The sequence below is a fragment of the Rhyacophila brunnea genome, unplaced genomic scaffold (assembly GCF_057557595.1).
Source record: "Rhyacophila brunnea isolate RB1 unplaced genomic scaffold, BYU_Rbru_1.0 scaffold_11, whole genome shotgun sequence".
In the NCBI taxonomy this organism is placed as follows: domain Eukaryota; kingdom Metazoa; phylum Arthropoda; class Insecta; order Trichoptera; family Rhyacophilidae; genus Rhyacophila; species Rhyacophila brunnea.
Window position 1 is genome coordinate 1,549,424 of NW_028232763.1, and position 20,015 is coordinate 1,569,438.

The following is a 20,015-nucleotide window of genomic DNA, read 5'->3' on the forward strand; positions in this document are numbered from 1 at the left end:
AAGAAAAATAGCGCCGTAGGCGACTTTTTTTAATATTAGACAGAATTTGTGATGTTTGTTTATATCACTATTCACTCACCACGTCCGGTCCTTCCTGAGCCCGGGCCCCCAGGCTAGAGCTCTGTCAGCCCCCCTTTTGTGGGGGCGATGCTCGTGGTACCCACAAGAATTTATCGGGTGTACATGACCCAATTCTAATTATTAGTACTGTTATAGTTCGTTTGTGTCATCAGCGTTGCGGTGTCCAATCGTTTAAACATACCGCATGGCTATATTAATAGTAAATGTTTCTTTCTATATTACCGCGGTAAGTAATACATTCATGGATGCGCGAGGATTGTCTATATATTTTGATTCTTAAAAATACTTACTCATTTTTTTGACGATGTGGCGATCTGCTTTGTGGAAAACTCAATTAAATAGTTTGAGATTTTTCTTTCGTTCTCTGAGGGAGATATCCGAACCCGAAAACATCACCCCCACCCCTATTGTACCCACCATCATTTAAGTTTTAAAGTATAATAAATAGTAGAGTGTTCTATTCACTACCTAATTGTTTTTTTTAGTTCAGTAACTCACTTTTAAACAAATTAATAAAATGGAATTAATGATTCTTGTCATATTATATAACTTCTTCTAAAATTTCACAATAGTTGCGGAATACAGCTAGTATATCTCGTCCTTTTTATTCACAATATAGTGATAAGGCTTATCAATAATTTGTTTACGTCAAAAATACGATAGAATATTCCAACGTATCGTCTTTATTAAACTTTACCTTTACCTAGTGGTACTACGGTATTATATTATTTAATTTTAGTTTTAATCCTGCATAAAACCAGTACTAACTTTTATATTGGATTTTTGTTTGACATTTATTGTATATAATATAGATAAAGATTGGAAACAATCATACTTCCATCTAAATTAAATCAAAAAATATAATCGTTATGCGGTTTTATCAACAATATTATTCATGTATCGAATTTTATTTTAACCAAGGTAATTGATTGTTTATCAATTAATATAAACGTCATAATTCTGGCTTTGCGAATGAAATCATAGACAATATTATTATTTTTTTATTATCTGAAACACAATTGCATCGCTGATTACAATACCAATGCTGTATTTTAATGATAACCGTGAGATTGTATTCTTCGCAACATTTCAGTGTCACTTTGCTCTTAGAAGAGAAACGTTTAATAATAAATAAAATTTACTGCAATATACTCAAAGAACATCGTCCATATTATTTGTAAGTCGTATTTTATTAAGTGCAATGTCAGTGAAGTATTATTGTAAATAATATATTATTCAAATTGTACTAACTTAAACCAATTCTACTTACATCCATATAATATAATACTTAATATTTTCGTACTTGTATATGGTTTGAAAAATGAGTAGTAGCATCAGTAAAACAGAAAACTATAAACAGGTACTTACCATGGTTTAACATAGTCAATTATATTGAATGTAGTCAACAGTACCTACCAGATTAAACTCAACACACTCTATTAAAAAATCTAGTATCGTTAACTATTAAAATAAATGAAGTAACTATAATATTATATTGATAGTAGTTTTTTGACTGTTTTATAATTTTAAATACTTTACCTAGTTTTACGATTAATTCAAATTTCGAAATTCAAAATAACTATTAATATTTATATGAAGATTTCATTGAAAAATAAGCTTGGTTGCAATGTGTCGGTTATGAAGTGTACAAGTTGGAAACAAAACCAGCAAACTAATTTATTATAATTAAGATATTTTAATATTCATAATTTATTTATTAATGACTTTCTCAATTTATGTTCCATTGAAGCTAACTAAATCGGGTGTAATCATTGTAAAATTATGCGTGTATGTATTTAATATTTGTATTTTTAATTAATACAAAGTTTTTAGACCAAGAAATTGATGTGATAAGAGTACTATTAATATAAATATTCAAATCAAATAGTATTAATCGTTTTAAACAAGTATTAATAATTCAATCCTTAAGGTACAAATCTAAAAAGATATCTCGAGAAAAAATCATATTCGCTTGAAGGAGCCAGGAATTAAAGTATTGTGTAGCTATGTGTATACTAACTGAATTGATGATGTAGGTATTTCCATTGTGGTGCTGGGCATTTGCTTCTGCTGCATCAGACGATGTTTCCGCAAGAGACGCTCCAAGGATGGCAAGAAAGGCATGAAAGGAGTGGACCTCAAGTCCGTACAACTATTAGGATCTGCGTATAAAGAAAAGGTACGTGTGGCGCTTCCTCCACTCTTTTTCCTACCAATACCTACTAATCAATGTCCGTATATTTTGGTCTATGACAGTGATGGTTGAAAACTCTTAGATTTTATTTAATCAGAACTTAATTAAGATCTTATTTAGTTACAGAATCCCAAATAATATAACACAACTATCTACAAAATTTATTATATTAAATTAATTATTGATCACTCAAATATGTATACATTGTGTTATTTTTAATACACTAAACTTTAATGCAAATAATATACATATGCAACAATACCAATAAATTCTCACCTTTTAACACAGTTATTCAATTAAAAACTATCACAATAATTGAGGTGCTGAGAATTACAAGTGACACATGAATAAAAAACAACAGTTAGGACCAGTTTTAAAGTCGCCATAATTTTATTGGATCAGGATTCTAACATGTGACTTTACTGTTTATATTTAAATATATAACTTTGTTATCCCTAGTATTGGAGTTTATCCTAATGGTTTATAAAATATCATAGTTTTTATCGTAAACGTACTTATATAATATGAATTTTGGCTTGACTTATCCTCCTTAAAAAACTAAAAACATAAATAAATACACATATTTATCATGGAATAGCAATAAATGATTATTTTATGACAACACTACATTGACGTCATAAATTTCAAAACAGTTATATATAATTTAGATACATTATTTGATATCTAGAAGACATGGGTCGTGGGTTCGATCCCCGATGGTAAAAATGTATGTTGTTTTTGCAATGTGTTTGATTCAGTGCAAGCCACCAATAGGTGTGACGATTACCTTATTATAAATTTGCTAATATAGCCTATCTTGTGTGGTGTTCACCATAAGTTCAGTTTATGAGATAACATAGTAATTAGGTTGTTACCCTTTATCTACGAAAATTATACAATGTCCAATACAATGCTTATACAAACTGGAGGTTCACTTGATATACTATTTACGAAGAATGGTTGTTAGCCATTCGCTCATTGCATTCGGTATCCATGGTCTGAATTCAAATATTATTTATAGAAATATAATCCTTTTTAAAATAGATTACCTACTCATTGACATACAAATATGTTAAGTTATATACACGCCTACATAGATTTTGACAGTACTAAACTGTTTGAATATATCATATTAATAAGGAAACATCCCTTACATAAACATAATTTGCACATCAATACCACCCTTATAAAATAATTTCAACATGATTCAAATATCACATAGATGAATTTGTAATCCCGTTATAGAAAAACTCGATATCCGAAGTTGAAAACATTTTATTCACAGCATTTCGTTATTCGATTTTATATAATGTTTGACAAAAAATGGGAAATTTTTGTTAACAAATAAAATATAATTTAAAGAAAACAGTTGATGAGATCAGATACTGTTACTATATTTTTAGTAGTCTTTCTCTAATACTGGAAAGCAATCCCTTTTGTGTATATGTACCTTTATAATAGTTATAACTATGGTACATTTTTCTTCACACGTGTTGATGACAACAAAACCCAACAGTTAGTAATTATGTAAATACATAATAAACACCAACAAGTTTTCTTTTAAAACAATAATTATCATTGTGTACAAACCAAGGGTACACGCAAATATACAATTACCTTTATGTACATTGTTGCGCTAATAATTTCACATGCAAACAACAATTTATAATAATTATTCATCATTCTGACAATCAATATTTTATTTACTCTCCATAAATTACCGTACTCAAACAAATGAACTTATTCCATTATTTTTTCATTACAAATACATACATCATAACAAATTATATAAAATAAAATGCAATAATGAATTCATATTCACCATTTACAATCGCCAATATAACACAATGGAGGCATATTCCATTTCCATCCCCTACTGTATGCCGCAAGCTCCATTCACTTCCTGAATCACAAGGATCCATCGTTTTTTTTCTATATGACCATCCACCCCAGTTTATAATGTAAGGGTTGTTTAATTACTATATATTTGACAAAAAATCCATGAAAATTCGGTAACGCTGTCTTGACACCTATACAATTGAAGATTACCATATTGGTGCCTGTAAATATTATTGCAATACGTGAATTAATACACGTAAGTTATGACTTAAAGCAGCAAGTAGTCAACATAATACTAACATTGAGTACTGCAAGTAGTAACGTATGTATAATTAATTCTTATGTATAATTAATTAATCTATGTATAATTAATTAAAATTGTCAAATGCAAGACAATAGAGCAACTACATTACAAATCATATGGTTGTCTCTTTCTCACCACGTCTCATCTTCATACACAGCTCTGAAGACATTTTCATAACTAAATTTGTCAGCTTCCTTTCACCATTTTTCATGAAGCCCATAGGTCAGTTATGAGTCAGATAAGAGTTTTTTAGCTGACCCGAATAAGAGTTTTGATGTGAATATATTAATTTCTCATTAGCAACGATAACTACAGAGATTTACCATCACTGTCATTCATAGTTGGTGTTGTGAATTAATCAGTAGAAGTGAAAATAGTCACTGTACGTTTAGTATTGTAATGAAGGCTAGAAAACTTAAATCGTATTGCTTACTTAATTGTATCGTTACACTGGATTTGCCGGACAAGTGAGTTTTTCGTGTTTCTGCAGCTAATACCAACTACTTTATTATGAAAACCACAATTGAATGAGAATAAAAATGTTGTACACATACGACTAGGAATTGATCCTGGTTTTTTTGGCATAATAATATTTTCGTATATCACTCCTAAATCTTTCAGTTAAAATTATTAAAAGCTATTCAAATTTGGTATATATATTTCTCTAAAATTATGTAAACTATTTTATACACCTAAACATATATCCATTATGTCATGCTAATATGACTAATTGATAAAAGGTTATATTTCAAGAGGAATATTCTATCTGACAACCCACTTACGTACGTACAGTCAACCGCAATAATATGAATATTGTAAACAATGAGAAGACTCAATACATATATTACGTTATAAACATGTATAATTTCATGGGACTTCTACGATGGAAAATTGACCGAAACCATCTGGGCGATTTATAAATGGAAGAAAATCATCCAAGCCAAATGTCATTTTCATCAATCAGCTTGCAAATGCTTGAGACTTTCACGATTATTTGTTGTCGTATTTATAAAAGTCTGGGTTTTCATAGCGTATTCTTCAAGAAAATTGCCTCTACAATGAGTCCGGAACTTCGAGGAAAGGGGGAAGAAGTACACACAGCGAAAACCCAGAAATCTATAAATACGAATCAGCTAACTTTTTGCCGGCGCGTAAGACTTAAAAAATATCTCGAAAATATTGGAAAACAATTATATTACATTTTATATTCTTAATATTTACACAATATTAATCATGATAAAATTACAAAATAAATCATTATTTGAAGTGAAAATCTAAAATTGCTTTAAGAAATAAAATTCTGTTGAAATATAAACACCGGAAGCAATCAGAATTATTACTAAAAGGCAAGTGAGTACTTGCCATGTTATCAAAAACATAATTATATTTAGAATAATGGTTCATCTTTCTTGTTCTTAATGAATTGATTTCAAATAAATATCTCAAATTAAATCAGTATACTTTTTAATTATCACGTACATTACGACATCGCTGAACATTTTTATTAAGCTTGTCTATGTTTCCGCTATTTGTGAATCGGTCTAATGGGTTTGGTCACTTTTTCTTCGTACAAATATTTTAGTCTAACTTCCATACACACATGATTATTGTGTAGGCTTGTCAGATTTACATACAGTTATAAATTATTATAGTAGTAGACTGTACATTTTAAATATGACTACGCAGAAAGGTTTTAAAACAACCCGCCGAGGCTTTGCCTGTGGCTTGAATAATATTATTGTAAACACATTTAGTTTCCCTCTCACGTTACTTTAGAGCTACTGTAATTAATAATTAACTGTAATAATATTTCGGCATAAATAAATTAAATTTTACAGGAAAAAAAACTAGTTGAAAACCATGAAGCGCTTTGTTTATCATATTGAAGCAATTAGTTAAATAATAAACAAACACGGATTTCAATTTGAAATTTAAATTTCTCTTTGTATTTTCTACGCTCCATAATTATAATGAAATAATAATTCATATCACAAGATGCCCCCACGTGTTTGTCCTTTCAGAATAACAAAATGAAATAAATAAAAAAGCATGATATATTAAAAAAAAAAACTTTGAAACTATTCGCCGAATATATTTTGTACAACATCTTTTTTGTCTTCATAACAATTATTACAACTATTTATTATTTCATATTTTCATGATATTATTAAACATATTTTTCAAATTTTACACATTCGCTTTTCAATAATTACAAGTCGTTTTTAGACTAAGCTGATAATTATTTTGCTGTCGACTTAATTTTTTACATTAAATATACAGTGACTTTTTGATCATTGATTTTTCATTTTCTATGTCAAGAATATCTATGGTCTAAAGAAAATATACCGATACTTTTCTTTTTAAATCTATTCCTTAAAAGAAAATGGCAGATACTTTATCTTGCATAAATAATTTGACTAATATTAAAATATAATAAAATTATTATTCTTACTAATAGTAGTACGTATATGATTTAAACTTATCGGTATGTTACCTTAGGCCAAATTTAGCTTTCAAAAGTAACTGTTTCACCTTTTTTCCTTCAAAAGTTTTGTCAAAAATCAATAATTCTTTTGATTAACTATTTATGTTTGCAAACTAAGGTCGAAAGTAACTTTTCAAAGCTGAATTTATACAATAATTTTGAAGTTTATATTAGAATTTCTTATGAACACTTAATACATATTATACCACTGTCACATTTTAATAATTTTGATTCTTTATCATAATACAAACTAACTACATTTTTAAATAAACATCAGGAAAACTAATTCTTTCGTAAGTAGGAATTTGCAATTGTTAAATTAAAGTATAAAACCAAATGACAATCGAGATTAATAATTATTGTCTTTTGATATTTGGAGGGTACAATTTGAGTTTTTAAATCCCATCTAAACCTAATATTTTTGAAGAATAGATATCTTATCAATTTTATGTTATTTATTAAAATAAACCTACGGTAAATTAATGGTAGATCGTAGGTTCGAATCCCGCATTTGTATCGTCTTTTTCAATATCTCATCCTAAATTAGAATTTATTTGGGTCAATAGCTAACAACCATCAATTATTCTAAAATATTTTTTTCACCTAGGAAAGCTGAACTTACAGATTATATTAATTTAAAAATATAAAATCTACACTAATTTGTATGTGCCAGTTTTTTAATGTAAATAATAAATATCCTGGGCATATTTAATATGTATTGATTACGTAGGTATATACAATTCTAGAAAACTTTTAAGAATTTAACATAATTCATATTATTCTGTAGTAGAATTTAATTCTAAAGAGAATATTATATTTTACATAAATAAATTTACTTCGCTTATTTTAAAAAAATCAACTAAATGACTCGTAATATTTGCATTAAACTTGATGTTTTGATAGTCTGAAAAATTATATAAGTATTTATATTTAGTGTTATTTTAATTTTATATCTTTACCATTAATTGACAGTTTGGTATCACTAAAATAATTCCAAAAACATGTATATTAAATTGCATAATATATAATATGTATTGCATATTATGTTAGAAATAATGGCTTATACTTATAAAGAAAAATAGTACGACATAATACATATTTCTACATTTAAAAAAATCCTAAATTATAATATTGATGATATTATCAACTCAGTGAGGGTGGGGTTGTTCAGACAGATGCAAGGACGCTCAAACGCCCTTCAAGTGTCTGTATTTTTAGAGCACCCTCTGTGGAAACTTCTTTTACTCTTAATAATGTCAGTTTTAATCAAGGTGTCAATAGGCAGATAAGAATTTTACTATTAAGTCTGAACTGTTTTAATCGACAATAATGGTGAAATGATGCACCCAAAATCTCTTTCCACACAAACAATCATACAGTCCAGAACTTTCTTTGGGCCCTCCATTTATCGCTCGCATGTTAGCAATGTAGAACAACTTTCTAATTTGGTTGAATTGTTTTAGCGGTCGGCAGTGAGTTAGTGACTCAGTAGATAGTCCGTTTTGCTTGTTAACCATTAAATGTTCATGATTGACCATTGACAAGTCACGCACGCAGGTGCAGCCGGACATGGAGGAGCTCACGGAGAACGCGGAGGAACCTGATGAAGGCGAGAGCAAAGTCAGCGAAGTCAAGCTTGGGAAACTTCAGTACAAGGTAAGAAACCCACCACCTACAACCACTAATCGAATAAATTGAAATTCAAATTTATTTTACATACAGTAAACTTTATCCAGTGGCGAAGCGTGACTTTTGGAAAGAGGTAGGCTGCGGAGATCAATGTGGAAAACCTGCACACTTGTCAGGTATACTTAAGGGAAATAATATGATTATACGATATTACTACTGATGAATAAGTAAACACCAATGACAACGACAGACTACTTCGATAATAGCTCACTGACGATACAAAATTGAGTAATGAGTTCAAATTGTGTATTTTCCTAAATATTTATACACACCAAAAGCATTATATAAAACTATGTTATGATTAAATCATCTAATTATAAATTATTTTGGATAAAGCTGCAGCCATAGACAATAATATTATGCGCATTTTTTTAGGCTTAGCCATCGGAGCCTATCGTATTGCATACACTTCGATAGACATGCTGAGGTCACGTGACATAAATTCCATTAAAAAAAATCAATATTTCTCGATGAATAATCCGATAAATACATTAAAAACAGATGACGTACTGTGGCATATTTTTTAAACCTTTGACAGATGGTGCTGTAATCTGTATATCTATACAATATAATATATTCCATGTCTACATATACGATAGATGTTTTTGGTAAATTAAATTATTTTATAGAATATAAATGATTATTTAAACACGTCACTATGCATTAAAAAAACATTTTTCTTCAAAGGGTAGGCATTAAATAATAGCCTAGTTAGGAGTCTTCGCCATAGCTTTATACAATATACAAATAAATAATAGTTTAAAAAATAGTATAAAGAGTAAATACAAAAAACTTAATTTACACCAAATGAGCTAAGATACCATATTATGTTAAGAGTTTATAAAAAACGACCACCTAAATTCGTCTTCACGCAGTTGGAATATATCGATATCGGAAGCTATTTAGTTGAACGTGGGTTTTGGTTATTGCTCGCCCAATTGGCATTAGTAATGGCAGGTAAGTTGACAGAATTGTCAGAAGTTGGCAGGTATTGGCAGAATAAACAACTGATGAATAACTATTTGCATACTTTTTTTTTCGACAGCCACGGTGGCCGCGCGGCATAAGCGTTGGACTATCACGCTGTGGGTCTCAGGTTCGAATCCTGGGTCTGGCAAGTACACATATTGTTTTCAGTTTGTGTGTGAGTCAGGGTATGGACCTAATAGGTTGAGCAAGTGGCTGACATCCATTTCTCGTAAAAAAACAAAATCTGTTAACACAAACCTCTACTCTGTGGAGGCCCATATGATCCTATTAGGATCGGACATGGTCAAAAAAAAAAAACTTTTTTTTTAATAATACATTATCTCTAGAAAATCACCACGTGTTAATAATTTAATAGACATTTCTGAACCGTTTCTGTATCCATCCCCAAAGACATTTAAAATTTTCTTGCATTGTCATGAAATATTAAAAAAACGAGGGTCCTACCTTAAAAGTCTTTGAATAATTAATTTTCTTTCTAGTCATAAATCGTCTGATAAAACGATACACATTTCAAACTATCAATGTATCGATCATACCATACATACTTATTTGAAAACACCTCATAAAAATAGTATATAACTACTAGATTATTTTTAAATCCCAGCCAAAAACCTAACATCGAAAACATGTTTTAAGTAAAGCTGTTACTTATTCATCGCATGTTTGGCATATTAACTGGTGTAAATAGTATTCAATAAATACAGTACAGCAACTTTTTACTTCGAAATCATTTCACCCAAATTAGTCGTCAGGGTGCTTGTTCCTTGAATTGTAAAATTTTAATAAGCTGGCTATTATAAGCTTGTTATAAATAAATTGTATCAATATTATTTATATATATTATGCTAGTCAGTGTCTGTTAAATTTTAGCTAGACAGACCTCGCAATTAATCTTCAGAATTATCCAGGCGGGACAGAAACTAAGGGTTGAATGCATTAAAAACTAATGAGCATCTCTATTATTCGACGAATTCTCTAAGGCTATCTACCCTAATATTATTAATTCAATAATAACATATGGCTCCTCACCTCGAGAAACCTTCTCCACCCTCTTCTGCCTGCTTGAAGCGTCTTCCAATGTGTTAGCTTCAGGGATCCCTTTTTAGACGGTTTGGTTTTTCCTTTCCGGTACATAGATGTGAAGCCTCTTAGATTGCCTGTCTAATACTGTTTTCAAGTCGTTGCGTGAAAACCGTAACTCCCATTTTTGTTCAAATATCCACATCTGCAGTGACGTCCCATGGGGGTAGGCAGATTGAGCGTCGCTTAGGGCGGCAGTTACTCGAAGGGCGGCAAATCGAGCAGAATCATTTGATATATAGAGAAAAAGCTACCTAAACTAAGCTTAAACGCCGGCCTATTGAGTTGAGGGTCCCAGGTTCAAATCCTGGGTCTGCAAAGTACACATATTGTTTTTCAATTTGTGTATGAGTCAGAGTATGGACCTAATAGATTGAGCAAGTGGCTGACATCCATTTCTCGTAAAAATAAAATCTGTTAATACAAAACCTCCACTCTGTTGAGGCCCATCTGCGGGTCTATTCTATGCTTATCGACCGCTAAAGTGATAAAGTGAAAAATATTATCAAACTTAGGGTAGGTTTGTATCAAAATATTAGCACGTATTGTAACAATTACACGAAGCCGGTTTTTATTGTTGCAATAAGTGCTATATTTTAACAGCACTTATCTTGCTGCTGTTAAAATATCGCACTTATTGCAACAATAAAAACCGGCTACGTGTAATTGTTACAATAAGTGCTAATATTTTGATACAAACCTACCCTAAGTTTGATACTATTTATCAATTTAGTGTTCGATAAGTATAGAATAGACCCAATGGTCCTGTTAGGATCGGACATGGTCGAAGAAGAAGAAGAAAAAAATCAGCTCACTAGTTGGTCACAAAGTGTATTAAGTAATATAATAGATTTAACAGGAACGTAATTTTTTGTCGGATTCGCGATGTCTAGTTTACTTCCGTTGCTTTTCGACGTCTTTGGTGACCATAAATGACACGCGCACAGATGATAAAAATACTGTATAAAAATGGGTCGGTATTTTGTCTAGGGACGTCACTGCACCTCTATGAATGATTCTCACATCCATAACATGTGTAATAATTTCAAAATTTAATACATAAAAACCTCCTAAGTCCATACAATGGAAAAAATGCAAACCTGGTAAATACTAGGAATTATAGTGTAGAAAGTTCGATTTTTGCGTTTTGAAATTCCATTTAAAACTAAAATTAGACGGTTTTTACTGTCTCTTGAAAAAAATTGCTTTGGGATTTACGAGGTTTATAAGATAGAATGACTTTGTCAAAAACTTTATTAATAATACGAAAGTAAAAATTGCGGATGAAGTGTCAATCCAATCTATGAAGTGTCAACACGACTTAAAATAACCATTTTGAATTATCGAATCAAGTTTATTCGTGTTGAAATAGAGGGTATAGTATTATAACCATTATGTGGAAAGTGTCCGTAATAATTGACAACGATCAAAAAAAATATATTAAACACTTACTTCATGAACACTCCTTGTATTGTTTTCTCATGTTGCGAGAGCATTTCCCAACCAATTATCTTCAATTATATTTCCTAATGAAAAAGCGCAGTGCGGCTTAAAAAATGAACGTCCAATAATAAAGACTAAAGCAAAAAGATTACCACTCGGTGAGCAATTGACGACAGCCGGGGGGCAGAAAATACTAATAACGACATATTTCTCGCAAACGTCAATTAGTATGCGTGACGTCATGTCAAAAAGCGTTTCCAGCACCATCCCTCGACAATTTTCCAAAGCTTAAATATTCGATAATCTTCTATACGTATTCCTGTAAAATATGGAAATTTATTATACCTAGTTAGTTGCTTTCATTTGTCTGTCGGCATACCTCGAGGAATAATAACATAGATTCGTTAATTTCTCACGAAATCGAAAATTTTATACGATATTCTAAGATTTAAATGGAAATAGTTTTATTAATACTTACATAAAATATTGTGATTAACAAAGTTCGCCGTATTTCAACATCAGACAGCTTCTGTCAGAATATTAATTTTGACATTCAATTTGAAAACGGAAGGAATTTGTTTTCTTTATTATTTCTTATTCCAATTTTGAAATCAATAATTTTAGCTCTATTTGTTTTGTTCATAATCATAGTTCATTTAAATGAGCAAATACTTTTGAAGAAATAGATATTATATTATTTATTTTTTAGATATTAATATAATACACACCTTGCGATTACACCAAATACCCACATAATTTGGCCGTAGATAGAGGCGTTTAATGCATTCATTTGATGTCATGATAATCTAACTATGTATGTATCTACAACTTCATTCACAATATCAGTTAATCATAGGCCACCAATTATTCTCCATACAAAGCAAATATTTGCTTATATAAACAATCTTGTGTTGTTGGATCAAACCTACACAGTGACATCCCGAGACAAAATGCCGCGCCTGGACAGCGCCAAAATGCCGCCACATTTTTTATACAGTATTTTTCATCATCAGTGAACGTGTCGTTTCTTGTCACCAAGGACGTCGAAGGGCAACGGAAGTAAACTAGACATCGCGAACCCGAAAAAAATACAGTCCTGTTAAACCTTTTATGTTTATTAATATATTTTGTTTCCAACCAGTGAGCTGAATTTTTAATGGAAAGATATTTTCGTTATTATTAAGTTTAAGTAGGTAGCTATTTATATATATACCAAATGATTATCCTCGATTTGCCGCCCTTCGAGTAACTGCCGCCCACAAGAGACGCTCAATCTGCCTACCCCCACGGGACGTCACTGAACCTACATAATATTATATTGATTTTTGTCGAAATTAACTTTTAAACTAATTTGATAGTATTTTTTCGCTCTACCTTTCGCTTAAGGTACATATTATTATGTAAGTCATCAAAAAATTGAAAGCTGTTAAAAATGATTTGAAATACAGATGTTGAAACCCCCTGAAAATTTACATTTTAGAGGAGAGACAAAATTTCACAAAATATTTTTTTTTATAATGGGGGATTGATTATTATCATTGAGTGTTTGCAATAGCGCTACGTGTATAGGAGGTAATGCAGTCTTATTTAAATTAGACCTGTCACCTCGGTGGTTTGTATAACTAAATATATTTAAATTTTGGTCATAAATAAAATTTTCACAGAATTGGGCGGACTAATATAAACGAACAGAAAATATTAAAAACAAAATGGTCGCCTAAGAGGTTTTAACAGCTCAATGACGATGAGTAAAATAGAACTAATGCCATGTTGAACATAAATTGGATTATCGTGGTTTTACAAATTACAATTAGGTAGGTACTTAAAATTTTTTTGAAACTGGGAATAGTTTTTTATATAGGTATGATTTTTTTAATTAACTTTTATTTATGTTGACTTTCATTTAATTCAGTTTTATTTAAAAGTACTCTTCTGTACAGTTAATATGTTCTACGCTGCGCAGATACGCAGTTTTTCCCAAACACAAAATAAAATTATTGTAAACAGAGAGCATTAGTTGTTTATTCTCCCAAGGTGCAGAACCAACCTGCCACCGGTAATGCCAATTGGGAGGGCGACAAATATGTTCAACCAAATTGCTTCGGGTGTTGATATATTCCACTTGCGTGAGAGTAAGTGTACGTCCTGAGTGGCAGCGTTCGGCGCAGCGTTGAGCGTTTTGCGCAACTCAAACGTATAACCATATAAATGTATAACCAAAAAAAGACATTGTCTACGTACATTTTCTTCGTTTGAGTTGCGCAAAACGCTCAACACTGCGCCGAACGCTGCCACTCAGGACGTACACTAAGTTTAGGTGTACGCAATTTTATACATTCTTAAAATAGGGTCTCCTTAGCAAGCTCGGTGTACTTCTTCGAACTTATATAGATGTATAATTGTATTTTCACTGCTTTTGTATGTTTATATTATGTTCTTTTTCTATATTTTCGTTTTTATTACTTTTCTTCTTAATAATAATGTTTCATGTCATGTTGTGAACGTCTTAAACTTACAATGTGTAATATCTATAATATTTTAAAAAAATATTTTGAAATTGAACCACCGACTGCATACGACGTATCTAAATGTACCGTATAAATATACCTTCTTTAATTTTTAAAAGATTTGGTAATTATCAAGTATGTAGATAACACAATAAATTAATTAAGGAGCTATATCAGCGCTCGAAATGGAAAATTTTACGAACCGGAGCGCTCGACAGTTTTCTGAAGATATTAAAATTTACTTACTTAGTTATCAAATTTTATGTGTATTTCATTAAAAAAAGTGTGTTAGATTTTTTATTATATGACCTATCTAGCGCAGACGGTCAAATTATTTCATCCGCGAGACGGAGCGATAATTTTACCGATTTCACGAACAGGGGCCCGATTTCCTAACTATCGTCTCGTGTGGCACCAGACGACATGACGTAATTGTGACGTCAGCCAACACATGCCGCCCGCTCGAGCGTGTATTGGCTGACGTCACAATTACGTCATGTCGTCTGGTGCCACACGAGACGATAGTTAGGAAATCGGGCTGCAGGAACGGCGCTCCCGTGCGCTCCGGTCCATTTCGAACCCTGAGCTATATCGAACTTAAAAATCACTAAAGTTCTCCTTATAAAAGCTCTTAGTATTATTTTAACTCTCATAAAATATTTTATTGAAAAGAATATATAGTATAATATTGATAATGATCTGGTGAACGCTGGAAAATTGTGGTTACTTAAATATCTGGCTGTATACATTATAATAATTGTGACAAAATATTATTTCCAGCTGGAGTACGACTTCAACTCAAACAGTCTGTCGGTGACGGTGATCCAAGCTGAAGACCTGCCCGCCCTGGATATGGGAGGAACTTCGGATCCTTACGTCAAGGTTTACCTCCTGCCCGATAAGAAGAAGAAATTCGAGACCAAAGTCCACCGCAAAACTCTCAGCCCTGTCTTTAATGAAACATTTATATTTAAGGTAAATGAATTTTGCATTAATATACCTACAAACCTATTTTTATTTCACAAAATGTCAATTGGTTACGGTTATTGGCTCAGATATAATGCACAAGTTTTCAGACTATCAGAAATTGTATATTTTTGGGTAGTGTTAATACTGAAATGGTTACAAATACATTTAACTTACGCGTCGATGACATTGAACTACTTTACAAGCTGCTTGTTGGCGAATTTAAAAGCGGGCGAGTCAGCTAGTGCGATTGTTATGATGACACACAAAACTTTCCACTCGCTCAGAAGCCACAAGCTAGCGACTATTTTGACAGGACGTAGTTCGTTTTTTTTACCGGGAGGTCGCCACTATCGCTCTACTGCGCAGACGCAGATTGGCCCACACGCCAGCGAGTAGCGTGTAAAGTAGCCCGGCTTTCAACTTTTCTCGTTAGATTGTTTACAATCTACTTGTTAGCTTGTTCGATGATGACACTGGGCGAGTTTACAAGCAGATTGTAAATTCGCCAACAAGCAGCTTGTAAAGTAACTGAATGTCATCGAGCCTTTAGGTACTTAAATAATAAGTAGTAGAAGCTATGCTAATCAAAGCGTTAGATAATGAATATATTATTACCATTTTTCGTAAGGAAACCTTACTATAATATATGCAAAATCATAATAGCTGCATAAATTTGAATTATGGTAGAAACGAGAAGACAACCTCTTTGATAAAGTGTAGAAAAAATTATCGTACAAATTTTAATGATACTCCAAAGACGAAAATGTGTAATTAATCTAAAATAATCTAAAATAAAAATAGATTCATTTATAAAATGATACGGTTACATGGTATTAAGTACATGTAAAACAAAGTTGACGACACGTGTTTTGCTCATTTAGTGAGCTTTATCAATAAAATTATAGATTTTAATAATTATCACGAACCATTCAGCAAATAGACGTTGAATCTCTTGGAAAGAAGATAGTATTTGTTTATTCTTTATTTGAAAACTACATTTTTTTTAAATTTGGTGCTTTTGACTACAGCGATGATGAACTTTTTTTTCTGCAGGTGGGTCAATATTGTTATTTCAGCGTGTTTTAATATTTATTAAAACTCAATTTAAAAAAATAAAACAATTGCATTTGTATTTCAAAGATAAACTTTTAATTAAAATGAATGAGTTATAAAATTATCGTTCGTTAAAGGCTTTCACTTTATTTTTAATCGTTTTTGTAATCTATTTACTGGTATCATTGAAATGTCGTTTTCTCACAAGCACAGAAGAGATGATTTAATAATTTATAGTAATAGTATACCTAATAGTAAAGAATAAAAATTGTCTATTGTTTCGATCAGTATATAAAAATATGAAACAAATAATATATTTAAAACCGTCTGTTTTCGATATTTCAGAGTGTACCGTATGCAGACGCCATGAACAAGACGCTAGTATTCGCCATATTCGACTTTGACCGCTTCTCCAAGCATGACCAGATAGGCGAGGTGAAGGTGCCGCTGTGCCAGGTGGATCTGGCGCAGACCATCGAGGAGTGGCGCGAGCTGCAAAGCGTCGAGGGAGAAGGTGGACAGGTATACCAACGGCAGACACTCAAACACCACACACTCAACAGGCTCAATAGTCTACAACACCCTATGACAAGTCCTACAATAGTGCTGTGATTCAGTTGCAAAGTTAAACTTCTTTTAAAACCCGTCTCGCATGACGTGCTCATGCCCCAGTAAAATTTTGCCATGCGAAATAATATTTTGTACAACCATCGAATGAGTATCACAGAATAACACATACGAATGTACTTTCTAATAATAAGAAAACTCCTAAAAGCGAACGACAGCGTGTGTTCGAGCACACATTATTTTTTATTCAACTCCTATCAAATTTTTCAACGGAATATTTGGCTATATTCAATTTTCATAAGTACATTTCACATTTTAAGATTTGGCGGACTGAATAAAAATACAAAATATATTATACAAATTGGCTCAGTGTAACAAGTTTTAGGCTTTGAGGCTACAATATCAATTAAGTTTTATTTTTAATTTGATTTGATAATGAACAAATAAACCCTCAATTGAATCATTAACTGAAACATTGCAATTAGTAAATAATTTTACATATCACTCTCAGATTAATTATTAAATAGTTACACATCAGCAAGAAAATATATAGGTAATAGATAACATAGTAATTATAAACTCAAGTTTTATTGTCTAAAAAAATCTTTTTTTGTTTTTCTAGTTCTTTAACATGAAAATTTTTCATACAATATATATTTAAATAAATAATAATATATGTGTATATATATTCAGAGCACACCCAGTTCGGATCATTCTATCGTTAACTTTCAAGTATGTAGTGACATCCCACATTAATATTTCTCATCTCAATATAAGGAAAGGTTTGAATTTTTCATTTTATTCTCTCGTAACTTTTTATAAGTATTTTGACATTTGACTCTTGTTAGTTATATTTTATTCTTTTTTGCATAGTGATAATTTGGTGCACTCTTTACCGAAGGACTTTCACAGAAGGGACACTGGCTGACTTTAGGTCCAACAGCCGATCGATGCCATTATATTATTAAAACTCCCAGAGAATGAAGACTTTTTTAATTCTTAGTTATCAATTTTATCAGCTTTTATTCACTTACACATAATAATATAATTATTATAATGTTGATTGTCTTCTATGTCTCAAAGATGTTGCGAATACTAAATACAACTATTTGGCATAAAAAATTCAACATTCGGACCAGCAAAAGTGATTAAGTGCCAAAAAATGAGTAATCTTTAATGCAATTTCGTCTTTTTCCACCACTATAAATACTTTTTTAATGTTAATAATTTTACGATGGCGTAGTAAAGTTGCTAAGATCTCTGAAACCATAAAAGGTTCGATGTGGCAAAAATTACATAATATTATTCTTTTACAATGTGCAAGAACCCAATCAATTGGATGAATAGTCAACAACCTTTTTTCCATAAAAGAAGTATTTTAATATAATCTTCACTTTGTGACCATATGCTCCGCATAAGTCACCATTGGTAAAAAATATCTATATATTGGAGAAAACCTTATTCTATAGATAGAGTACCTAAACATAATATTTAAATAAGACAAATTAGATATCTAATTGTCATTCAAAGAATGAATAAAAAAGTGGTTTTATATTTTTGTTGCATTCAAAAATGGCACTTACATCAAACTACTGTTTAGGCGTGTTTATAGAGATACTCGTACCACAAAATACTCCATCTGGAAGAAGATTCAACATCTTTGGTCCATATTCTTTTTTATATTTAAACTGTGCTCTAAATGGACTAATATTTATATTAGTTTGTTATATTCCTAAAAACATTGAAAGTGGTAAAGTCGGGACCCGTTGCAATAAAGTATACTCATGTAATGTTGTTACCTAATTACTGAAACCAAAATTAGAAATTATTTTGGGATTAAATACCAATTGTTTTGTAAATAAAAACCAGAAATCAAACACTGACATTGATAATAATATCCACTGACAAAATTTCACAACCATTCTTGTCACATACAATATTTCGCTATCATTCTTTTGACAAATTAGACAGGGTGCCTATCCAGAGAAGTTTAAAAATATTTTGATTATTCTACTTACATATTATTCTTTTTATAATTTGTATATGTTGAGTATTTTTTCTTCCAAATTATTAACTTATTATTGTAAAAACTCAGTTTCTGGATAAGCATTTCAGACGTTTGCAAATAATACCAATTGAATTAAATAAGCGTCTTAATGTAATTATCGATATGGTAAATACATAAATTTCCCAATTTCTTCAACATTGTTTTTAATTATAGCTGAAATTTTTGGAGCTTGATGACTCAATTTTTAACATAATATATCGACAAATTATTTTAGTATCTAAATATTATAAACGTAAGTTACACCCAAATACCTACAACGCTAATTGAACAAAAAAATAGCCAAAATGCGATGTGAGTGGTGTTGAATAACCAAACACCGAAATCATATACTTTTTCGCTAATGTGTCGCTGAGTTTCAAAACCCGATATAACTATTTTTAATTATTTTGAGAAAATCAATAAAAACTTTTTGAACTAAAAAGGTTTTTGAATGTTTCAGTAGTGTTATAGCGGGTTTTGATAGACGCATTGATTTTGTTTCATAAATGACAGTTAATCGCAGAGGATTTTGAAAGAGGCGATAAAAATTTCATGTAGAGATTTTAATAACGAATCCATCGATATATATATCTTAAGTATTTCAAAAAAGTGTTATAGCGGCTTTTGAAACTCAGCGACACCTATATGGTCGTGTTAATCCTTTCTTAATTTTCTCATTTACATGCCTTTTTAAGCAAAAATATATTTAAATGGCTATTCTAGTAATATTACAAACGTTTTTTTTTTATTCATTTCGGCCTCCATAA

At 31.0% G+C, this 20,015-nt stretch overlaps 1 protein-coding gene across 7 annotated transcripts in view; it reads left to right on the top strand.

Annotated features, from left to right (window-relative positions):
* Syt1 (Synaptotagmin 1) overlaps positions 1-20,015 on the top strand; it is a 108,314-nt gene that overhangs the window by 74,326 nt on the left and 13,973 nt on the right. For 4 of the 7 annotated variants that reach the window (XM_085957873.1, XM_085957908.1, XM_085957882.1 and 1 more), the window contains exons 4-7: positions 2,118-2,260; positions 8,461-8,559; positions 15,393-15,587; positions 16,980-17,156. In XM_085957873.1, coding sequence (XP_085813999.1) covers positions 2,118-2,260; positions 8,461-8,559; positions 15,393-15,587; positions 16,980-17,156 — 614 coding nt within the window. The remainder of the gene's footprint in view (positions 1-2,117; positions 2,261-8,460; positions 8,560-15,392; positions 15,588-16,979; positions 17,157-20,015) is intronic. The other 3 variants (XM_085957891.1, XM_085957926.1, XM_085957900.1) reach the window with 1 other exon arrangement.